Here is a 25139-nt window from a genome sequence, read left to right as displayed (position 1 = left end):
TAAAAACCTGTATCACAAAACCAGTATAACTAAACTTGGAGATGCTGCTTCTTTACATGACATTAACATAAAATTACTAAACTTAGCAATACAAATATAAAACATGTACAGCATTTTATAGACATTCTGTGATTTGTGGACTTACATTTTTTTTTTTTTTATTATAAAAGTAATACTGTCAAATCACACATGGACAAATTGTTGATCATAAACATTTTTCAGTCTTTTCTTCAATTCAACATTTTCAGTAAGTGAGCTGAATGAGCAGCTCTTAGTCTTTGATGTCTTTTGCTCACGATAGATGTTCATCTTCTGTTTGTTCAGTCTCATGTGTCTCACTGTGGGTTTCCTGAATAATCTTCATAGTCTGTTCACTGTTCACTGTCTGTTTAATCGTCACAGTCAAACTAAACTTAGACCCTGAACTGTCAAACTGTTTTCTGTGGCTTTGAGCTGGACAGAAAACAGCCTGTTCATCATGCAAACACACACACAAAAACACTTTTAATGTTCATGAGAAACTTTGAGACAAAATCAGAATAAAACATGTCATTTTCAAGTCTTTAAACATGACAATAATGACAAAACATTTCAAAAAATGAAAATAAGCAAATTAATACTGTTAAAATTCAATTACCTGATTGATGGTAGTTCATATGTTAATATTTAAATTTGTCCTGAACATGATATAAAATAAGATTTATGAAATTATATAATTTAAATTGCACTTTTTCCTTTGCACAAACTAATCTTTCTCACTGTCTTTAATAACAATAATCAGAGAATTATGTTCTTATACTGATATTTCATCAGTATAAAAACTAGATTCATTCACTCCCTATGCAATGCTGTTAATGCTATCAATGTCTTCTTTATAATCTCTGTGAAACTATTTTGTATGTACAAATCTATGATCAATATATAAATAAAAACAAGCCATTTGAACAAAGAAAAAATCTTTACCAGGGGTGCATCAATAATTTCAGACAAAACTATGGGTGCTCCAGAGAGAGAATGCAAAATGTCTTCTTTATAAAAAAAGGATCTGTTGTGTTTCATCAGTATAAAAATAAAAACAAGAAATTTTTAACAAACTGGGCTATCTTGACCAGGGCTGCATCAATGCTATCAGCATCAGCAAGAAGGCCTTTGTTAACACCCTGGCTTTTTACTTTGCTTACTATGTGAGTGCCTGGATGTGGATATTTATTTATTTATTTATTTATTTATTTAACAACAGGATCCACTTTTCAATTAAGCCATTTTAACAGAACTGAAGAGTACAAATGATTCTCAAACTTCATGTGTCTCATCATAAAGGTCTGTTTAAGAGCTGCTACTAAAGAGTCTTAACTGTACATGTGAAAGCTGCTGCATGTGTCTCTATATGTGGAGTGGAAACTTGACAGTATATTCTAGAAATGTTTCTCAGGGGTTTTATTTCCTGTGTTCATCATGACCTCAGATAAACTGAGCTGACAAACTATTTTAAACATGTGAAAGAAGCAACATGAGCAGCAGCACAAACTTTAAAGTGTCTCATTATTCACACACTGAACTGAACTACTCTGATCAATAAAAACAACAACAACAAAAGAAACAAATATACGTTTCAACATTAAATTATGAATTCTGAGGACATTTTTATTAATGAACTGTGAATGAAAACAAATATAAAAAAACAGTCTGTTTTTAAAATACTGTTGGAAACATGATGATCTGTGATCTGTTATAGTTAGTTGAGTCTCATGCGGTGACTGACTGTGGCGTAATCAGAGTGAATCTCATTCTTACTGAATCTGACTGTAGCGTCACTGAGAGACTCTTCACGCTTCTGGAAACTGACAGCAGCGTACAGGAGCCCATCAGAGGGGATTGTAGGTGGATCATCATGACTGTTAGTTTGGGCTAATCCAGGATCTGTGAGAGAATCACGTCTGCTGTCTGCATGTGATGACTGAACATAGAGAGAAAATAGAGAGAAAATGCACATTTAAAAGAGGAATGGCAGCTGGTAGGGAGTTTTGAGAAGGCTGAGGTACTTGTAGTTATCACAAAAACTGTACATGGATAAAATCTTTCTGATCACCAAATTATTGGAACAAATCACACAGCTTTACCTACAATCAATTTTGAGTAATTATTTAAGGAGGCATCAGCATCACTCACTGCCTCTGATGAGCCGCTACTGAATAGGAGCAAATGTACTGTATAATCACATAAATATGCACAAAACACTGTAACTCACCATTGTATTTTTCTTTCTCTTGCCTGATGTCGAGGTTCTTCCTGATTAACCCAACACAAAACAAATCACTCAGAAAGAGAAGTAGATCAACATCAAATGTCAGCAGCATCTAAAAGAAACTCATTGACTGAGAGATTTTACTGCTGCTCAGAGATGCTAATATAACTTAAATTAAAATTAAACCAAGCGTCACCTCGTCTCTCGTGTCTTAATTTCCACACAGTCAGAGTGAATCCACTGATCAGCAGCAGAATCACACACACACTCATAATGATGATCATGGAGAAATCTGAAAATAAAACAAACACACAGTGCAGAGATGAATGACATAACATTTATGATGTTCCTACTCTTTTCCATTATTCCAAGTGAAAACATTTTATATGCATTAAATATTTAAGTTTGTAATCTTTGATGACCTGTGATCTCTGTCATAAATGGACTAGTTGTAGTCTCAACAGATTCTCCTTTGTGTCTCACTAGAGGAAAAACACAGACATTTAATACAAATTATTCTGAATAGACTGTATTTACTACAGTTAAATCATCTGAATTGACTCACTGATGATGTTGAGCTGAATTTTAGTGTTCAGGGAGATGAAAGTCAAATATGTGTCTCTGGTTTCTGCTCCACACCAGTAAACTCCAGCATCTCTCACACTCACATTACTGATGATCACTGTAAAAACTCTCTCTTCATTTCTCTCAGATGAACCATTCATTTGTGTCACTTTAGATGAGCTGATGTTTTGGCAGATGTGATTATCATCCTCTTTGCAGAAATGAACTTCATGTTCCTCTGGGATCTGACAGGTGATGTTGACTTCTTCACCAAGATAAGCAGTTTTAGTCACATCCATTGGATATTTTGCATCTATAAACCAAAACAAAATTACATAAAACACTTTATGTACAACAGATACTCCAAACATGCAAGATAAATAAAGTATTTGATGTTCCTCACCGTGTTTGACGTTCAGCTGAAGTTCAGTGAATCTCTCAGTATAGTGAGATACATTCACTCCACACCTGTATGTTCCAGCATCTGCAGCTTTCAGTTCTCTAAAAAACACCATCAAGACTCCTGCTCTGGTGTCGTCATATAAAGAAACATCTCCATTCTCCATCCATTCATCCTGAACTCCTGGATTCTTCCTCTCTGAACATCCATCTGATTCTTTACAGATGTATTTTGGTTTGGTTTTGTATTGAGGATGTTCACACTTGATCATCAAACCACCTCCTGAGTAGCCGCTCACTCTAGACACGCTCACTTTAGCTGTCAATCACAAATATCACATCTAATCATTATCAAATCTGACACAAACACAAAATGTAAAAACCTTGATTTGATTTAGTTTTACTCACTAATAATATGTAGCTGAACAGTAGTAATAATGTAGTAACTGTACGGGTGTGTGTTGATCCAAACGGCACATAAATAAACTCCTCCATCATCTGGTGTCACAGCAGTGATTCTCACACTGAAGAGGTTTGATTTGTTGTCATAAATGCTGAGTCTTTCTTTCTGATACCATTTGTCATTAGTGGAGATCACCTCATCAATGATGTTGTTTCTTGTTCTGAATATGATCTTTCTAAAATACCTTTGATCCTCTGAATATTCACAGCTGAAAGCAGAGGTTTCTCCACTATTTACTCTTACTGTCTTTGATTCCCCACAACATGAATCTGTCAACATTCAAAGTTTTATTTGTGATCTGAGAGAACTACATAAAAATATGAATCAAAGCATTGAAAAATTGATCTAACTGATAGTATTACTCACCCATAATATGCAGATGAACAGTATTAATAACAGAGTAACTGTATGATTGTCTGTTGATCCAAACTCCACATAAATAAACTCCTCCATCATCTGGTGTCACAGCAGTAATTCTCACACTGAAGATGTTTTTATGTTTGTCATCAGAAATACTGAATCTTCTGTTCATCTTCAACCTGCTGTAAATCGTCTCAATGGAGTCTTTTTCTTCTTTGAATATGATCTTGGGATCATTAATATGATTCTGTGAATATTCACAGCTGAAACTGGCAGTTTCTCCAATATTCACCATCACTCTCTTTGATCCTTTACAACATGAATCTGTCATTGACATAAAGAAATATATTTCATATATATATAAAAGCTTTGAAATGATTAGTAGTTTTACTACACAAAGACTTTGATCTTAAAACTGACCGTCTTTCACATTCAAAGTCATATCAATGGACCACTGGCCATGATGTCTAATCTGGTATTCTCCAGCATCATTATGGTTCAAATCTCTGATGTAGATCATGAGGTTTCCCACATTGTTTTGAAACAGTGTGAATCTTCCTTCATTAATCCATTTATCATGTTTATTATCATTTATTATTGTTCTCCACTCTGGTAATTTGAACATGTTTTTAACAGAGTCACTGAACCAACGTTTCCCAGAATCAACAAGAACACTTCCTCCAGAATATCCAGTGACACTGAAGCATCTCACTGCACCTGTCGATCAGATTGATACTGTGATCAGAAAGCTGATGAACAGAAAACAGCATCATTACTGCAGTGATGAAAGAGAAAAGCTCTGACCTGAGATCAGGTAGAAAGTGAAGAAGATGAGGAGGATCTTCATTGTGAGTTGAGTTCAGTCTTCTTTATGCTGAATGATCTCTGTGTGAATCTCTCTGTCTCTACATCTGTCTGCTTTAGTTACTTCCTCTTTATTCAGCTCTTCATCAGTAATGAGCAGCTTTACTGGCTCCTCCCACCATCACCACTGACTGAATATCACATTAATCACACTGAAAGAGCGCCACCTAGTGGAGGTTACAGTGTCTGACACTGAGAGCTCATACAGGTTTCATTTTCTCTATATAAGGACAAATGACACCTAAGTTAATTGCATTATTAAAAAAGTTTCACTAGAGGGCGTTAGTAAACTGAAGAAATAAATTCACTGAGTTAATCTAAAACCAATACAATCCTGAGAACGAAAATGCATCTAATACTTTCAACTTGACATTTATATTTTTTAATCAGTTGTAAAAAAAAAAAAAAAAACAGCCTTTTAGAGTCAAACAGACCAGATCTGACTAACATATGTCTGGATTTGTTTGAACACTTTTTTGCATACAGGAGGTGTGTAAATTAGTGACATTTCTTCAATTCTTCAAACCAGAACACAAGTAAATAAATTATGTATCAACTACCATACAATACAATCACATAAAGCTCATTTTACTGAAACAAATGAATTATAATGTTTAGTATATAATGTTTAAAATATGTTTAGTCAAAGAAAAATTATTTTAGATGTAATACATCATATGTTTTAAGTTGATATGATTCTCTAGTATCTTAATGAAATGTCTATAATACACTTTGGTTAAAAATTCTCAATGGTTGAGTAAAACAACACCCTTTTTACCTCTCAAAATTAGCTCTGCAAAATTCATCCTGTTCTGGTCGAGGTTGCTTTAAATGTTAATCAGCTCTGCTCGCTCTGCCTCTCTCTTCTCTCTGTGGAGTGAGGAGCTGTGCTCTGAGAGATTGTTTACTTTAGCCTCGGAACTTGCTAACTAGCAAGTTATTAGGAAAGGTGATTGCATATACTCTAAAGTAAAAACCCCTTATACTCACTTCTGCTGTAAGTGAAGCTGGATCACGAATGATTTGCGTGAACATAGACAGATATATGTAAATCGCATCTTCAGCGGCTCAGATGTCATGAGTAAATGATGACCACTATGTTCATTATTACATCCAGCTACACAACACCTCAATCTGAGATATTCTTGTCTAACTTACATCACTGCTCCGGCATCAAAACAATGGCGGTCGGACTGTTACAGCTGATCTGAGGTAAGACGTTAATGTCAATCAACTATTGTGGGAGCGGCCTCTGTTGACATCTGAGAATGGCTTGATTTGAAAAAGGGGATATTATTTTTACAGATGAATTAAAAACCACTGCATGGATTTTTATCATTATAGGGTAGATTTGTACATACACTGCCAACACACATTAATGTTCAAACAACATGAAAAAATGAACTTTGCATCCGATGACCCCTTTTAACTAGACCAGCTGATGAGTCAAGAACAATCTTTAACCAAACTTTATTGAAATGGTACAAGATAGACATATTAACAGAATAACTCAATGAGATAATGTGGAGATAATATGCATTTTATATTTAAAAAGATTTAAAAGCAACACATTGTTTAATGTGTAACACTAATAATCTTTAAATGTAGTAATACATTTAAATATGTTTATTTTCCAACAGAAAAGTATGTCAACACAGACACAGAAGGTACTTACACTGGGCCATGTGGCTTGCATAGGAGATTTTATCATGGCTGTAACAACAGGGGCAATTGTATCATTGTGCTGCATTTGCCCCCAATGTTGCAGCCATGATAAAATCATTACAACATAGGAGGCATTTATTTATTTATTTATTTTTATTTATTTTTTTTCATGACAGATGCTTCCACAGTGCAACATAATGACTGAAAAGAAAAAACAACAACATAATAAAAGAAAAAAAACAAAAAAAGTAAATAGAGAATAATAATATACAAATTGACAGATTTAAGTATGTGTTTTAGATAAATAAATGTATACAGTAAGTGTATATAAATAGTGTCCACAATTATTGTCAAGTGTTCATAAGATGAATTTCCTGAGGGAAGAAACTGGCCGTTCTGGTGCTCAGTGCTCTATAGTGTTGACTGGATGCCAACAGTTCAAAGAGGGAATGTGCTGTATATGAGGGGTCCAGAGTGACTTTGGCAACCCTTTTGCTCACTTTGGATACAGTTCTTGGAGAGTGGGGAGGGTTGTACCAATGATTCGCTCAGCAGAAACTGAACTTTCCAACGTAGTCTTCCGTGTTCAGATTTGGTAGCTGAGCTGAACCACACAGTTATTGAAGTGCAGACGGATTCAGTGATGGCGGAGTAGAACTGTTTCAGCAGCTCCTGTGGCAGGTTGAACTTTCTCAGCTGGTGAAGCAATTACAGCCTCTGTTGGGCCTTTTTAACAATGATTTTTTTAACAAATGACTGATTGTCCCACTCCATGTCCTGAGAGATGGTGGTGGCCAGGAACTTGAATGACTTCACTGTCATTACAGTGCTGTTCATGATGGTGAGTGGGGGAAGTGCAGGAGAGTTCCTCCTGAAGTCTATGATCATCTCCACTGTTTTGAGCGTGTTTAGCTCCAGGTTGTTGAGACTGCACCAGACAGCCAGCTCTTTAACCTCCTGTCTGTAAGCAGACTCATCACTGTCCTGAATGAGGCCGATAAGTTTGGTGTCGTCTGCAAACTTCAGGAGCTTGACAGAAGGGGTCCTTTGAAGAGCAGTCATTTGTGTAGAGGAATAAGAGCAGTGGGGAGTGAACACAACCATGGGGGGAGCTGAGTTAATTTGGGCAGGAGAAGGTTTGAGATGATATTGTTCAGAGCTGAAGTCCACAAACAGGATCCTAACATAAGTTAACATAATGCACTCCCATGTTGACATTGGTTGTTCATCATAATCTTTTTTATCAATAACCTAGAGATAAAATCTATATAAGTTTAAATTTGCAGTCATCTAAACTTTAGACATCAAAAAAAAAATAAAAAAAAATAAAAATACTGTAAAAAAGTTAAAAAGTTCTGCTGAGGTGACATGATTGTGCTATTTTTTTCACAGGCAGAGAGAGAATCCTACTGAGCATGTGCAGATCAAGGGCCATCACTTTAGCTTGTTTCTGATGTTACAGTTACCCCCTGTTAGAATCGCCTCTGGTCTCTCCTACTATATAAATGGTCCATTCGTTCCGTGATGTGTAATTGCAAGTCTTCTGAAGACATAAAACAGCTCTGTGTGAAGAACAGGTCTGAAATTAATAGATTACTCACAGAAATCTTACTCCCCCTGATCTGCCTGTTCATATGACGATTTACCCACAAACGTTGTTTTCATTCAAATGGACGTGCAGCGCTCAGCGCCATATAAAGAGAAAAGGGAAACTGTGCTTAAACCTCATTGGTTCCCACGTGTGTTGTCGCACATGTTTGAATATTTGAAAATGTGAAGGGGCATTTTAGCATCTGATAAGTTAACAAATTCTGTTACACACTCATGACTGCACTTGGTAAAGTACTTGTTAGCAAAATCGTTTTTTTCTGTGATGTTGTAAAGACATTTTCTGTTTTTAACACACCTGCAGATTATTGAAGGGCATCTTGGTTTGACCAAAATAATCTAAATGCAAGAGCAAATGAAAACCACAAGGCAGCATGTTGATTGATCTTTGGAGCAGCACATGTTGGTTATCTTTATCACACTGACCACAGTGTTCAACAACCCTGCAAATGCAAAACACTGAGCCATTTACAAGCAAGTCTCTTTAATAACCTAGTAAAAACCTGTATTACAAAACCAGTATTACTAAACCTGGAGATGCTGCTTCTTAACATGACATTAACATAAAATTACTAAACTTAGCAATACAAATGTAAAACATGTACAGCATTTTATAGACATTCTGTGATTTGTGGACTTACTTTTTTTTTCTCCTTATAAAAGTAATACTGTCAAATCACACATGGACTTATTCAGCATTTCATATAATTCAACATTTTCAGTAAGTGAGCTGAATGAGCAGCTCTTAGTCTTTGATGTCTTTTGCTCACGATAGATGTTCATCTTCTGTTTGTTCAGTCTCATGTGTCTCACTGTGGGTTTCCTGAATAATCTTCATAGTCTGTTCACTGTTCACTGTCTGTTTAATCGTCACAGTCAAACTAAACTTAGACCCTGAACTGTCAAACTGTTTTCTGTGGCTTTGAGCTGGACAGAAAACAGCCTGTTCATCATGCAAACACACACACACACACACACACAAACACACACACACAATGTTCATGAGAAACTTTGAGAAAAATCAGAATAAAACATGTCATTTTCAAGTCTTTGAATATGACAATAATGACAAAACATTTTAAAAAAATGAAAATAAGCAAATCAATACTCTTAAAATTCAATTACCTGATTGATGGCAGTCTATTCATTTGCAGACTTGAACACACTAATCTTTCTCACTGTCTTTCATAACAATAATCAGAGAATTATGTTCTGATACTGATATTTCATCAGTATGAAAACTAGATTCATTCACTCCCTATGCACTGTTGTTAATGCTATCAATGTCTTCTTTATAATCTCTGTGTAACTACTTTGTATGTACAAATCTAAAGCAGGACAAGCCATCAGGTAATTTCAGGCAAAACTATGGGTGCTCCAGAGAGGGAACAAAATATTAAAATTAAAAAGTTGATCCTGTTGCAAAATACCAAAATAAATAAATAAATAAATAATAATAAAAAAATAAAATATAATAATAATAATAATAATAATAATAATAATAATAATTTATACCTATATATTATTTATATATATATATATATTTTTTTTTTTAATTAAGCCATTTTAACAGTTCTGAACAGAGTACAAATGATTCTCAAACTTCATGTGTCTCATCATAAAGGTCTGTTTAAGAGCTGCTACTAAAGAGTCTTAACTGTACGTGTCAAAGCTGCTGCATGTGTCTCTATATGTGGAGTGGAAACTTGACAGTATATTCTAGAAATGTTTCTCAGGGGTTTTATTTCCTGTGTTCATCATGACCTCAGATAAACTGAGCTGACAAACTATTTTAAACATGTGAAAGAAGCAACATGAGCAGCAGCGCAAACTTTAAAGTGTCTCATTATTCACACACTGAACTGAACTACTCTGATCAATAAAAAAAAAAAAAAAAAAAAAAAAACATACGTTTCAACATTAAATTATGAATTCTGAGGACATTTTTATTAATGAACTGTGAATGAAAACAAATATTAAAAAAAAAAAAAAAAAAAGTCTGTTTTTAAAATACTACTGGAAACGTGATGATCTGTGATCTGTTATAGTTAGTTGAGTCTCATGCAGTGACTTTGGTGTAATCAGAGTAAATCTCATTCTTACTGAATCTGACTGTAGCGTCACTGAGAGACTTTTCACGCTTCTGGAAACTGACAGCAGCGTACAGGAGCCCATCAGAAGGGACTGTAGGTGGATCATCATGACTGTTAGTTTGGGCTAATCCAGGATCTGAGAGAGAATCACGTCTGCTGTCTGCATGTGATGACTGAACATAGAGAGAAAATAGAGAGAAAATGCACATTTAAAAGAGGAATGGCAGCTGGTAGGGGAGTTTTGAGAAGGCTGAGGTACTTGTAGTTATCACAAAAACTGTACATGGATAAAAACTTCAGTATAATCTTTCTCATCACCAAATTATTGGAAACAAACAGCTTTACCTACCAATTTTGAGTAATTATTTAAGGAGGCATCAGCATCACTCACTGCCTCTGATGAGCCGCTACTGAATAGGAGCAAATGTACTGTATAATCACATAAATATGCACAAAACACTGTAACTCACCATTGTATTTTTCTTTCTCTTGCCTGATGTTGAGGTTCTTCCTGATTAACCCAACACAAAACAAATCACTCAGAAAGAGAAGTAGATCAACATCAAATGTCAGCAGCATCTGAGACAGAAACTCATTGACTGAGAGATTTTACTGCTGCTCAGAGATGCTAATATAACTTAAATTAAAATTAAACCAAGCGTCACCTCGTCTCTCGTGTCTTAATTTCCACACAGTCAGAGTGAATCCACTGATCAGCAGCAGAATCACACACACACTAATAATGATGATCATGGAGAAATCTGAGAATAAAACAAACACACAGTCCAGAGATGAATGACATAAAATGTATGATGTTCCTACTCTTTTCTATTGCAACATCACGTTTGTTTTAACATTTATAGGTCATAAACTCACTGCAAGTGAAAACATTTTATATGCATTAAATATTTAGAACTCAGTTTGTAATCTTTGACGACCTGTGATCTCTGTCATAAAGGAACTAGTTGTAGTCTCAACAGAGTCTCCTTCATGTCTCACTACTGGAGGCACTTCAAACAAACAAACACAGACATTTAACACAAATGATTCTGAATAGACTGTATTTACTACAGTGAAATCATCTGAATTGACTCACTGGTGATGTTGAGCTGAATTTTAGTGTTCAGGGAGATGAAAGTCAAATATGTGTCTCTGGTTTCTGCTCCACACCAGTAAACTCCAGCATCTCTCACACTCACATTACTGATGATCACTGTAAAAACTCTCTCTTCATTTCTCTCAGATGAACCATTCATTTGTGTCACTTTAGATGAGCTGATGTTTTGGCAGATGTGATTATCATCCTCTTTGCAGAAATGAACTTTATGTTCCTCTGGGATCTGACAGGTGATGTTGATTTCTTCACCAAGATACACAGATTCAGTCACACTCTTTGGATATTTTGCATCTATAAACCAAAAGAAATTACATAAAACAGCTCAGAACAGATACTCCAAGCATGCAAGATAAAGTATTTTAGTTTCCTCACCATGTTTGACGTTCAGTTCAAGTTTAGTGAATCTCTCAGTATAGTGAGATACATTCACTCCACACCTGTATGTTCCAGCATCTGCAGCTTTCAGTTCTCTAAAAAACACCATCAAGACTCCTGCTCTGGTGTCGTCATATAAAGAAACATCTCCATTCTCCATCCATTCATCCTGAACTCCTGGATTCTTCCTCTCTGAACATCCATCTGATTCTTTACAGATGTATTTTGGTTTGGTTTTGTATTGAGGATGTTCACACTTGATCATCAAACCACCGCTTGAGTAGCCGCTCACTTTATACACAGCCAATTTATCTGTCACAACACAAATATCACTAAATCTGTTTCAGACGCAGACTGTTTTCTGCCAGATTTGATTGACTTTGTTCTACTTACTAATAATATGCAGATGAACAGTATTAATAACAGAGTAACTGTACGAGTGTCTGTTGATCCAAACTCCACATAAATAAACTCCTCCATCATCTGGTGTCACAGCAGTAATTCTCACACTGAAAATGTTTTTATGTTTGTCTTTGGAAATGCTGAATCGTCCTTCTTTATTCCATATGCTGTAAATCATCTCAATGGAGTCTTTTTCTTCTTTGAATATGATCTTGGGATCATTAATATGATTCTGTGAATATTCACAGCTGAAACTGTCAGTTTCTCCAATATTCACCATCACTCTCTTTGACACTTTACAACAGGAATCTGTGATAGTGTACAAAGATTAATTTTTTTTTTTTTCAGAAATCACTAGTTTTATTAAACAAATATTTTGATCATTAAATGACTGACCTTCTTCTACATTCAGGGACATGTATATACGCTGGTTGTGAAGAACATCAACTGCGTATCTTCCAGCATCATGTTGATTGAGTTCTCTGATGTAGATCATGAGGTTTCCCTCTTTGTTTTGGAACAGTGTGAATCTTCCTTCATTAACCCATTTATCATGTTTTGTATCATTTATTATTGTTCTCCACTCTGGTAATTTGGCCATATATTTAGCAGAGTCACTGAACCAAAGTTTCCCAGAATCAACAAGAACACTTCCTCCAGAATATCCAGTCACATCAATATATTTTATTGCACCTGTCGATCAGATTGATACTGTGATCAGAAAGCTGATGAACAGAAAACAGCATCATTACTGCAGTGATGAAAGAGAAAAGCTCTGACCTGAGATCAGGTAGAAAGTGAAGAAGATGAGGAGGATCTTCATTGTGAGTTGAGTTCAGTCTTCTTTATGCTGAATGATCTCTGTGTGAATCTCTCTGTCTCTACATCTGTCTGCTTTAGTTACTTCCTCTTTATTCAGCTCTTCATCAGTAATGAGCAGCTTTACTGGCTCCTCCCACCATCACCACTGACTGAATATCACATTAATCACACTGAAAGAGCGCCACCTAGTGGAGGTTGGCTGAACGTCCGATGCATATTGAACACAAAATTGGAAACACTTTAGGAGTTTTGAAGTCAGCATCGGTTTGGATGAGTTATACAGGATTCCCAAAAGACATGTGTGTCCAGTTTGTAAACTTTACCCATAGAAACAAAGATGCCGTGACACCAAACCCCCTCAAAGAAAAAGAAAGCCATCGTGTTTACATCTGTGACAATGAATGCTAATCGGGATCAACTAAACGCTGGGTTTTCAAAAGTATGTGATATATGAAAGGAGCACGTGAGGGCTTTGGCGTTGATAGTGTTGCCACAGAAACTCATAATTCGGATAGTGTAAAATGTCACGTGTTTTCATCTCGGAAATACGAGATGGTGTGAATGCAGCATTAGTATATGTCCAAGTGTTTCACATTCTCACGCCGGTCTGTTATTGAAGGAGACATTTCCACGCCCCTAAACGTGACGTGACACAACATGTGATTGGTTACTTTACTTATCAATCATATGGTCTCTTGGGCGACTTGGCCATTCACAGCGGCCAAGGTTCCCACACCTTCTGCCGTCAGTGTGAAGGTCTGTCTAAACGAGACTACTGAGAGCTCAAGACAAATGTTCTCTATCTAAAGAAAAATGACACTGAATCAAACTGATCATCATTATTTAAATCTTCCATTAATGGGGCAAGTATAGTAACTTTAAAACTCAGTTTCAAGATTTAAATAATTAAAAGAAGAAAACATTAAGAAAATAATAAAAATGTAAGATGTAGTAGAAAATATATCACATACAACTAACAAAAACAACTAACTCATACATCAGGAACAACAATTCCTCAAATCAGAACAGAAGAATAAAAAAGAGACAGGCACATACTCTTTCAGCCATAACATACACAAAGTTTTTTTTTTTTTTTTTTCCAGCAAATAATTATCATCATTAGAGCCACAGGCTTCAATAAGACATTTGTATTTGTGTTTATAGTCTCAATCAAATTGATGCTGTCTTTTCACCAAATATGTGTTCAGTGCATTTGTTGTCTGGCTTTAAATTATAATATCCCTAAAAAAAAGCTTAGTGTTTGAGTTATTTTTTGGCTCTGGACGGCCTGACTAAAGTGAGAGCTTTGGTTTATTATAGGCTAAGTACTTTTTTATTAAACAAATGCACAGCATTTTTATGGAGTGGAAAGTTTGCGTTCATCATTTCTCAAGAAACCATTTCCTGTTTTTATCATACCTGCAGGTGGCTGAAGGGCTTCTTGGTTTGACCCAAAGAAAATAAATAGAGCAAAAGAAAACCACAGACTGGCATTTCATGTCAATGATCTTCAGCTCACTGACCACCATATGAAAAACCCTGCAAACACAAAGCACTAAGACTCTTACAAGCAAGTCACTTTATCCTAGTAAAGAAAACAAATGCATTTTTTTCTTAAATTACACTTGTGAATTTAAAATTGCTAATAAAGTCAAACTTATGTTTGTTCTTTAAAGTATTCTTGTAAACATTCAAACACAATCATCATATTATCACAGACTGTCCCAGATCACAGGTAATATCTCAACACAACATCAGAAACTGACATTTTACATTAGGTAATACTTTTACATCTCTATAGACTGTCAATCATGTTCTGCTGAATTCAGAAAAGCAAACTAGTATGCCATTCTTACTGCCATATAAAAATGCATTATAATACTTTGTCTTTAGCCAGAGAGATAATAATGATGATAATGAAAATCAAAATAACAGTTGTTGTGGTACCAAGTGGTATTGGCATAAATTGGCAAAAACTTAATATAAGTGTCTGTCAGTCTCTGTTATTGATTTGTCGGCTCATTGTTTTGATTTTATTTGACCTGTTCATGAAACTCAAACATAAATAATTTGTTGATCATAGACATTTTACAGTCTTTTAACATCTTATTCAACACAATAAATGTTGAAGGTGAATTACTGAATAAGCAGCTCTTTATTGTCTTCTGCTCACAATGGATGTTCATCTTTTGTCTGTCTGTGTTCAGTCTTAAGGGCCTCACTGTGGGTTTCCTGATTAAGTCTGTTTAATCTTCACACTTCACATCAAACTGAGACCCTGAACCTTCACCAGTTTTCTGCGGCTTTGAACTGGATGGAAAAAATGGCGTGTTTATCACACACACACACACACACACACACATGTTGGGTTTACATGTTTTATGGGGACATTCCATAGGCGTAATGGTTTTTATACTGTACAAACCGTATTTTCTATCACCCTACACCTAAACCTAGCCCTCACAGGAGACTGTGCACACTTTTACTTTCTCAAAAAAACTCATTCTGCATGATTTATAAGCCTGTTTCCTCATGGGGACCTCACAATTTAATCCCCATAACATGATAAATACCATACACATACACACACACAACACACGTTTGTTTTTGTGACATTTGTGGGGACTTTCCATAGACTTCTATAGTTTTTATACTGAAAATACGAAAAACATGTCCCCAACAAAACCCTTTACCCTAAACCTAAACCTTACATGAAAACATAAAAATATTTCAGATAAACATCATTTTCTCTTTTTGATAAAACATATTTTCATTGTGGGGCCCACAGGCCGGTCCCCACCATTTTGAACAATAAAATATTATTACATTCACATGCATGGAAAACATGCATAAAATTGTTTTAAATAAATTATTTTACAAAGTTATGTAAGTAAATAATAACATATATACAGCCAAGACAGTGGGATTCTTTAAATCATGTTCTATTTAATGATGCAAAAAAACATTCTATATAAAACCATAAAACCATATATATATATATTTGATATGTAAATAAACATTTTCTGACTAACTCTTGTTAAATGCATCAGGTAATTTTTTATTTGTACTGTATATTGCTTGTACAATTATTTCTGATCCAAAGCAGCTTTAGAAAAAAATCATCTGCTAATGTCAGTCTGCATTACACTCACACTCTGCATATCAGTCTGCATATGCAAAATATTATGTTTACACAGCACTTGTCTCATTTTGTGCTCAATGTTTTAGTTTTGGACTCATTGTGAATGATCCACATTTTTAAATGCATCGGTTTATAACACACATTCTCTGCTGTGGCTCATCAGTAAGTGAGATAACTGACCGCAGTGTATTCACTGTAATCCTGATTATTCCTCAAACTGACACTGTCAGGACAGTCCACTTTCTTCTGGAAATTCACCACGGAGTACATCAGATCCTCAGCGGATGTGATGAAGTTCTGAGAGTCACGACTGGCTTTCTGAACTGTATCAGACAAACATCTTTTTGCAATCACAGTCATTTTTGCTCATCTTTACTTGCAGGTAAAGAAGCACTCTAAAAACATCACTATGACTAATAATATGTCAGTTTGAGCAATGTACAAAAATAGAAAATGTTATTTAAAGAAGGTAAAAGTGTGTAAGTGTATAAAGGAGCAAGAGTTTTACTGTGTGGGATTGACGCCTCCTCCAGAGAGTCACGATCACTAACAGAATCACAGTGATGATCAGAAGCAGAAGCACAGACACACTGATGATCAGAGAAGAGCCTGAAAACACCACAGATTCACTCAATCACTCTGAAGAGTCAAAACTGACCGACTGACAGAAATCAGTGAGTTTGTACCTGTTACAGGAGATGAAGATGTGATCAGTGGAGATTCAGCTGATGTTGTTTGGTGTTCATTTCTCTCTGAAACACAGTAAAGCCAGTACTAGAGGTAAATAAAGTGTTTTCAGCTCACAGATACTTACTTCTCTGTTCTCACAGATGCTGATGCCTTTCACACATTACTGAAACATCAGACATGTTTCACAAACAAAACCACAAACTGCCAACACCTGAGCATCTTGAAACTCTGATGAGGACTTAAAGTCTGAATAAAACATAACAGATGCTGACATCAAATGGCATGACTATAATAAGAGTGTTATGTGTTGATTTACATACATTTATATTTATTTACAATCTCTGTTATCAGCAAAAACAATGATTAATAAATCTCACATTTGTCACATGTTTGCTCTGCATTAAAAATAAAGGTTCTGTATCAGTGTCAAGGGTTCATCAATTCCATTACACAGAAGGTTCTTTATAGAAGGGAGTTCACTGTTATTACTGTCATTATGTGTGTTGATGTTCTGTAGATCATCATGGGTTTGAGGGTTTCAGTTACTCACCTGTTATAACGTTCAGCTTCACTTCAGCGTAGGAATCTTTTTTTGTAGTTCTGTCAACTCCACACTGGTACGTCCCAGAATCACGTTCACTCAGATTTCTCATGGTCACAGTGAAAACTATTGCTCTTGTGTCGTCATACAGAGAGAATCTTCCAGAATGAACCCATTTATCTTTCTCATAAGTCTTGATGAGTTCAGAACACCACAAATAATTTTTTACTTTGTCTGGCTTCTTTCCTCTACAAAAATACTTTGCATTTGCTGTATATTCTTTATTATATTTGCATGTGATGTTGACTTCACCTCCTGAATATCCTGTCACACTGATGGAGCTCACAACACCTACAACAAACCAGCATTAATATAGCATTTACAATAATATATAATATGCATGGCACTGAATTATGAACTTTCACATTTCATTAGGCTACTATTTCTGGTTCAACAAAATGACCTGAAGTTAAAGACCCTGTTGTTTTTAGTGATTGTGTGCGCTGTGAACACTGAACGATGTGAGTTTAGATTCTTACCAGGAATCATCAGCAGAGTGAAAGTCCAGATGATCTTCATTCTTCTCTTATTCAATGATCTTCTCTGTTGTTAGTAGATTCAGTTCTTCTGAAGCTCTCGATGTGTGTTCAGATGAGCTCTGAGTGTTTCTTTCATCTTCTGCTAAATGTGACAGAGACGCCCACTTCCTCTGTATATGGCACACAGAGAAAAAGAGAGCAAGAGAGAAGTATAGAAGATGGAAGTAAAACTAATACTTCACACAAGCTTCATTTGATAGTGACATCTGATGGACACACATGCAAACAGCAGCGGTTTCTAAACTAACTGTATAAGTGCAGGTTTGTGACTGATCACTGATCAGTATGTTTTATTACACTGTAAGGCAAGACAGCATGAATTGGCTGAATAGTGTAAAACTGATTAATTAACCAAGTTGATTAATAACTACAATAAGACAATATTTTGTATTACAAGTTTTCTAAAATGTTATTTTTAAATATGCAGCTGAGGTACTATATAATCACATAAGCACATATTTCCAGAACGGAAATCTGAGCATTCATTTTGTTGCCATTTTTTTTTAATATACATGTGATTTTGGGATTCTCTGTCACTTTATAAAAAACAGCATGTTTTTACATTTTTATGAACGAAATGTCTGATCACCTGCTGGAAGAGGAGAGTCCTTCAGATATTCAGCACCATGGACAGCAGCTGAACGGACTCATCACAAACACACAATCACAGTCTGTCCAGATGAACTGTTCTCGTCGACATGATATTACACTTCATTAATGTCTTATGGTGACTGACTTCACTGACCTTCAAGAGCTGCAAATGCAAACACTTGGAAACACTAAATCACCAAACACAAATCTTGAGTAATGAGCAGCTTTAAGCTCTGTGAAGCTGTAGTTTACAGTGACTGTAGAAGTGCCTATAAATGCCCTTAGCTCTCCTACAAATAAAACCAAAAGTATACCTGAACTACAGTAACCACAAATTAACCTGTGGTTATACAAATGGTAATCAATACTCTAAAAAACATAGTTACTGCACTTTTACTGTAATACAACCAGGTTTTTAGGGTACACATACAAGGCAGCTTCAATTATTAAAATAATGCAAAACAGAGGGTTGAAATACAGTCCTATAACAAAAAAGGCTATAGATCCAATATATAGTGTATACCATATATTCAGGCGGTTAGAGGCTTTATCATCTGAATTATGTGTGTTTTGGTGAATTTAACAGGCAGCTGTTGACAGTTTAACAACACAAATTAGACAAAGTTTCATTCCTTCAGACTGACTCTTATTCAGTACAGTAGAATTAAAATAAACCCCCTACCTTATAAAACGCCATACAATGTAACTAAAGCTCCTTGTAATAGAACCAAGAAATATGACATTAACTCAGATTTGCCACCAGATGGAGCCAAAGGGTTCAATTACACGTTTACTCACACATGAGTCATGAACAGGAAATAACCATCTCTAGAAAGATAAAAAAAAGACAGATTCAATAATAAAGACTAATTTAATAACTAAAGACTAATTTTCAAAATCGTTTGATTAATCCCCAGTGAATTATTCATGCATTGAGAGAAAACATGCTGAAATAATAATGATGATTTTTGAAAAGCAAGCAGCCATTTTGCAATACACACTGACTGCAGTTGGTAAAAAATACAGTTTTGAGCTTGTTCCTCCTTATGATGTTGTAAAAACTGTGAACCTTTACAATTTTAGATGGCCTGAATAAAACTATACAAAGAACAACTGCATTACACTATAAATAATATTATATTAAATACACAGCAGCTCTTTATGGAGTGGAAAGTTTGCGTTCTTTTTTTGTCTAAGAAACCCTCTATAATATAAATAGCAACAGCGAAAGAAAACCACAAGCACAAGAGCCTGTCACGCTAGTTTCAGCACACTGACCTGCAAACACCCGGTGGTTTTACACGAGCATGTTGACACCGGGTTCACCAGATCAGCTCACAAGAACAAACTACTAGACCTGTAATGGTTGTGTCCGATAAGAGAGACATCAAAAATGTACAGAGCAAGCACTGTTCTATATATGTACAAATGACACAGAAACAAATTGATCAGCTTCATTCAAATGATCCACTAGAGGGCGGCAGTAAAACATACATGTCAGCGGTCTAGAAGGGCTTCAGTGAATCCTACAAGATGATTTAATGGTTAAAGTAAATTGAAAATAAAAGTTTCACATACCATAGCAATGAAAATGCTAAAACGAAAACCACAAGATATATAATGCTTCTGACACTATAACAGGCAGATGTGGATTCAGCACCACAGACAGCAGCTGTCATTTAAACTTCAAAACTTTTAAGCTTTGATTATTTTGGACAAAACTTTGCAAAGAGTGAAATGCTGGAATTTGATCTCCTTTCCTTCATCTCTCGGTAGATCATAAACAATTCGTTATAAACGGAGAAGAAACTTAAAAAATAAAAAAAAAAAAAACAAAAAAAAACATACTGTTCCATATCCTCGTAGAACTGGTAATTACAACTGGAAATATTACAACTTGCAGCCCCTGAACGATTAACAAACTGACCTCCGAGCAAAACAGTTTTTAGCCTGAAAATCATATTAAATCATATATTGAGCCTGAATAGTTCAGATGAGCTGAATAAAACTTTTTGGAGGAATTGATTTATTATAAATACGATTTTTTTTTTTATCATATATTACACAGCATCTTTCTACGAAGTAAGACATTACAATGGGTATTGAAAACCTTTTCCTGTTTTGATCACACCTACAGGTGGCTGAACGGCATTGCTTTGACCGAAATAATTTAAATGCAAAAAGAAAACCGCAAGCTGGAGAGCAGCACATGGCGGCTTTTCTTTACTACACTCACCACAGTATTAAACAACCCTGCAAACATAAATCACTGACATTTACAAGCAAGTCTTTTTTAATAAAAATACTAGGTTTTTCTTTTGGTAAACACTTTCAGTTTAAAATACATAACCAAATCAAACATATGTTTGTACCAATTTACCAAAATCAAATATATGTTTGTTGTTTAAAGTACTTTTGCAGACTTTCAAACACAACTGTACAGAATGACCACTTCACTGTCTGTAGAAATTTTCCTAATGAAAGTTATGTTTGTATTTTTATTAGATGAATTCAGAAAAGCAAACTAGTGTATTACTATAAAGATACACTTTATTTCAAATTTAACCAGACAGACAGATAATAATGAAAATGATGCTTGTTAAAGTGGTATTTATATAAATTTACTAACAAATGTATGGCATTTAAAGCAATATGATTTTGATTGATTTTGATGGCTCATTGTGTTGATTTTGATTGCTGTCTCTGTGCATTTTATTTTTTGTTTATAAATAAGTATATTTGTCAAATTAGTCCTTTGAAGATGAATTACTACAAAATTAAATTCATATAATTTAAATGCCAGACTCATTCTTTCTCCTTTGCATAAATGATAATCTTTATTATCTTTCATAATGATAATCATGTCATTATGTTACTATTCTGTATTTCTGGATGTTCCTCTAGTATCTAAAATTCATCAGTTTGATGTCAGATTTAATTCTCCTTTGCAGAAATGCTAAACATTTCTCACTGCCATTCATAATGACAATCAGATCATTATGTTCCTATTTTCAACAATGTTAAGTACTAATCAAATCTTTTTTCAGCTTCAATAGTTTAAAATAACAAATAAGTAAATGAACTGAATGTAATGACAAGTGGTGACAAAATGTTCAAGTGTTGTTTTTATTAGATCATTTTAAATAAACTAAACAAGAAGCAAAATTCAGCTTTAAGTGTACAATATGTGTCAAAAGCTGCATGTGTCTCTACATTTGGAGTGGAAACTTGACAGTATGTGTTTGTATTTCCTGTTTTTGTCACACCCTCACATAATGTCAGTTTACACTATTTTAAACATGTGAAAGAAACAATGTGAACAGCAGTGGAAACTTCACACACTGAACTGCTTCACACTCACGGCTGTTTCCCAAACACTCTCCGTCGAACCACATTAGTTCAACAATGTATGGCTTGTTGTTAATGATGTTACTGAGTAATAACTTCTGCTATTTAACTGATTATAGATCTCTAAAATGCAGCTATATTGAACATGACACCTGAAGACTAATTTACTATTTTTGTTCCCAGTCTGCACACTTTTTAAAATGCTGTGACAAAGGATGTGCAAAAATACATAGATTAAAATGTATTTATATTTAGATAGAATGGAAGATATAGATTGCACTGCATGCTTACTGTGCCCAAGATCATAATTTATTGAACCTATATGTCTTACTAACAAGGAACTACACTTCTAACCACAGGTCGAGATCTGTAGTTCCACCCACATCAATTTGTGACATTGTTTGCGAATGTTCGTTTGAACTGTGGTTTGGGGAAACACCAAATCGTTGAATGTTGGTAAAGATGGAACTTGCTACCATAGTTGGCTAATGATGCTGAAACTTACCCCAGATTAATAAAAGCATTTTTCAACATTAAATTATGAACTATGAGTGCATTCTTTGTTCTGACAATGTGAATAAAAAATAAAAAAAAAAGAATAATAATAATAACTAAAAAAATAGTAATAATAGTTATAATACAGAGTCTGATTTTAAAATATTGGTAATATGTGATGATCTGTGATCAGTTATAAGTTGAGTCTCATGCAGTGACTGACTGCAGCGTAATCAGAGTGAATCTCATTCTTACTGAATCTGACTGTAGCATCACTGAGAAACTCTGCATGCTTCTGGAAACTGACAGTAGCATACAGGAGTATATCAGAGGGGTCTGTGGGTAAGTGTGTGTGAGCATCACCTCATCTTTTGTGTCTTAATTTCCACACAGTCAGAGTGAATCCACCGATTAGCAGCAGCATCACACACACACTAATAATGATGATCATGGAGAAATCTGAAAATAAAACAGAGTACTAAAAACACAGAGATACACATAAATGGAAAACTATCTACACAAATATTCAAACTGATGATGTTCCATTTCAATTTAAATTGTTCAAGGGTTGATATCTGAATATTTAATAATAAATAAAATCATCTTACTCCTTTTGACCTTTAAATGCACTTTAGTGGTGACGTGAGCTCCACACCAGTATATCCCAGAATCCTCTTCTCTCAGATCAATGATGTTCACAGTAAAGACTCCAGTAGATGCTTCATCACTGAAAGAGAATCGATCATCTCTGATCGTCTCCAATGAAACTCCATCCTTCACACACATGGAGGCTTCATGTGCTTTGCAAAATTTTTGATCTTCATCCTGATGTTTGCACTGGATTGACAAGTCGTCTCCTTCATACTTAGTCAAGTTCAGCTCTGGAAATGTTCACAAATACAAGAACATCAATTCACAGCCGTAGTTTCACATATTCAGATGAATAAACCTTCCTCACCCTCGTTCATGATGACGATCAGATGAGTGTAAAGATAATTGAGGTCTCTTTCTAATGTCACTGCACACCAGTATTTCCCAGCATCCTCTGCTGTCAGTCCAGTGATGGTCCCAGTGAAGACACTTGCAGTGACGTCATCATTCAGAGTCAATCTGTCAGTCTTGGTCTCTTTCTCTTCTCTCACAGTCTCATTGAGAGTATTTCTGTCTCTAGTGGAGCACTTCCCCTTACAGAGAGACTTTGACTTTGATTTATAGATTGAATCATAAGGGCAGATGATCTCAGCAGATTCTCCTTCATGTCTCACTACTGGAGCCACTAAAAACAAACAAACACAGACATTTAACACACATGATTCTGAATGTACTGTATTTACTACAGTAAAATCATCTGAATTGACTCACTGATCACGATGAGCTGAATTTTAGTGTTCAGGGAGATGAAAGTCAAATATGTGTCTCTGGTTTCTGCTCCACACCAGTAAACTCCAGCATCTCTCACACTCACATTACTGATGATCACTGTAAAAACTCTCTCTTCATTTCTCTCAGATGAACCATTCATTTGTGTCACTTTAGATGAGCTGATGTTTTGGCAGATGTGATTATCATCCTCTTTGCAGAAATGAACTTTATGTTCCTCTGGGATCTGACAGGTGATGTTGATTTCTTCACCAAGATACACAGATTCAGTCACACTCTTTGGATATTTTGCATCTATAAACCAAAAGAAATTACATAAAAATCAGAACAGATACTCCAAACATGCAAGATAAAGTATTTGATGTTCCTCACCGTGTTTGACGTTCAGCTGAAGTTCAGTGAATCTCTCAGTATAGTGAGATACATTCACTCCACACCTGTATGTTCCAGCATCTGCAGCTTTCAGTTCTCTAAAAAACACCATCAAGACTCCTGCTCTGGTGTCGTCATATAAAGAAACATCTCCATTCTCCATCCATTCATCCTGAACTCCTGGATTCTTCCTCTCTGAACATCCATCTGATTCTTTACAGATGTATTTTGGTTTGGTTTTGTATTGAGGATGTTCACACTTGATCATCAAACCACCTCCTGAGTAGCCGCTCACTCTATATGTAGCCAATTTATGCTTATCAACAATATGTAGATGAACAGTATTAATAATGGAGTAACTGTACAAGTATCTGTTGATCCAAACTCCACATAAATAAACTCCTCCATCATCTGGTGTCACAGCAGTAATTGTCACACTGAAGGTGTTTTCTTCCCGTTCTTCTGAAAAACTCAATCCTTTTTTATTTCCCCATGTCTCAGTGGTGTAAATCAACTCTATTGAGGCTTTTTCTTTTTTGAACATGATTTTGGGATCATTTTTATGTTTCTCTGAATAGTTGCAGCTAATCATGACATTATCTCCACGATTCACAATTAATATCTTTGACATCCCACAACAAATATCTATCATTCATGTAGAAAACAAAAGATTGACATGTTTTTAAAATTGATCAGTAATTTAATTACACTCAATTAGATGTCAGTAGGACTTACCCTCTAACACAAATAAATTCATATATTCAGGCCTCGTGCCTGAAACCCCAATCCTGTATCTTCCAGCATCATGTTGATTCAGTTCTCTGATGAAGATCAAGAGGGTTCCCTTGCTGTTGCGAAACACTGATAATCTGTCCTCATTAATTAGTTGATCATGTTTCTTATCATTTTTTATTCTTCTCCATTCAGGTAACTTATACATGTCCTTAGCACTGTAACCATGTTTCCCAGTATCAATAAGAACACTTCCTCCAGAATATCCAATT

At 35.2% G+C, this 25139-nt stretch overlaps 3 protein-coding genes across 4 annotated transcripts; all 3 read right to left on the bottom strand.

The window, feature by feature from the left end:
• Positions 1 to 168: 168 nt before the first annotated feature.
• On the bottom strand, positions 169 to 25139 carry LOC127160842 (polymeric immunoglobulin receptor-like). 2 transcript variants are annotated; one of them, XM_051103494.1, is made up of 10 exons: positions 24871 to 25136; positions 24136 to 24780; positions 23746 to 24057; positions 3213 to 3527; positions 2811 to 3122; positions 2668 to 2727; positions 2442 to 2537; positions 2249 to 2289; positions 1795 to 1957; positions 169 to 469 (listed from the first exon to the last, which is right to left on the bottom strand). In XM_051103494.1, the coding sequence occupies exons 1-10, from the start codon at positions 25073 to 25075 to the stop codon at positions 429 to 431; spliced, it is 2190 nt and encodes a 729-aa protein (XP_050959451.1). In that variant the 5' UTR covers positions 25076 to 25136; the 3' UTR covers positions 169 to 428. The 2 variants fall into 2 exon arrangements, with proteins under 2 accessions (XP_050959451.1, XP_050959452.1); XM_051103495.1 differs by lacking the exons at positions 169 to 469; positions 1795 to 1957; positions 2249 to 2289; ... (2 more) ...; positions 2811 to 3122; positions 3213 to 3527 and adding exons at positions 10166 to 10434; positions 10732 to 10772; positions 10927 to 11022; positions 23342 to 23659 and having other exon boundaries at positions 24871 to 25139.
• On the bottom strand, positions 16062 to 18674 carry LOC127160843 (CMRF35-like molecule 8). The gene is made up of 5 exons (XM_051103496.1): positions 18539 to 18674; positions 17890 to 18059; positions 17360 to 17701; positions 16806 to 16871; positions 16062 to 16728 (listed from the first exon to the last, which is right to left on the bottom strand). Exons 2-5 carry the CDS (start codon positions 17927 to 17929, stop codon positions 16580 to 16582), a joined length of 597 nt encoding a protein of 198 aa, XP_050959453.1. The 5' UTR covers positions 17930 to 18059; positions 18539 to 18674; the 3' UTR covers positions 16062 to 16579.
• Positions 22541 to 23183, bottom strand: LOC127160844 (trem-like transcript 4 protein). The gene is made up of 2 exons (XM_051103497.1): positions 22992 to 23183; positions 22541 to 22842 (listed from the first exon to the last, which is right to left on the bottom strand). Exons 1-2 carry the CDS (start codon positions 23167 to 23169, stop codon positions 22748 to 22750), a joined length of 273 nt encoding a protein of 90 aa, XP_050959454.1. The 5' UTR covers positions 23170 to 23183; the 3' UTR covers positions 22541 to 22747.

The sequence above is a fragment of the Labeo rohita genome, unplaced genomic scaffold (assembly GCF_022985175.1).
Source record: "Labeo rohita strain BAU-BD-2019 unplaced genomic scaffold, IGBB_LRoh.1.0 scaffold_472, whole genome shotgun sequence".
NCBI lineage: Eukaryota > Metazoa > Chordata > Actinopteri > Cypriniformes > Cyprinidae > Labeo > Labeo rohita.
This window is presented reverse-complemented; position numbering and strand designations above follow the sequence as displayed.

What these genes read in the sequence shown, in the direction of transcription:
- LOC127160842 (XM_051103494.1), bottom strand. Translation starts at nt 25,075, where the DNA reads ATGTATAAGTTACCTGAATGGAGAAGAATAAAAAATGATAAGAAACAT. An exon ending in ATTAAGACACGAGAGACGAG is followed by an intron (nt 2,290 to 2,441) that starts GTGACGCTTGGT and finishes TGGGTTAATCAG; the next exon opens with GAAGAACCTCGACATCAGGC. An exon ending in AGAGAAAGAAAAATACAATG is followed by an intron (nt 1,958 to 2,248) that starts GTGAGTTACAGT and finishes CTCTATGTTCAG; the next exon opens with TCATCACATGCAGACAGCAG.
- LOC127160843 (XM_051103496.1), bottom strand. Translation starts at nt 17,929, where the DNA reads ATGAAGATCATCTGGACTTTCACTCTGCTGATGATTCCTG. An exon ending in CACTCTGCTGATGATTCCTG is followed by an intron (nt 17,702 to 17,889) that starts GTAAGAATCTAA and finishes GGTTTGTTGTAG; the next exon opens with GTGTTGTGAGCTCCATCAGT. An exon ending in ATCTTCATCTCCTGTAACAG is followed by an intron (nt 16,729 to 16,805) that starts GTACAAACTCAC and finishes TGGTGTTTTCAG; the next exon opens with GCTCTTCTCTGATCATCAGT.
- LOC127160844 (XM_051103497.1), bottom strand. Translation starts at nt 23,169, where the DNA reads ATGTGTGTGAAGGATGGAGTTTCATTGGAGACGATCAGAGATGATCGA. An exon ending in GCATTTAAAGGTCAAAAGGA is followed by an intron (nt 22,843 to 22,991) that starts GTAAGATGATTT and finishes TTTTATTTTCAG; the next exon opens with ATTTCTCCATGATCATCATT.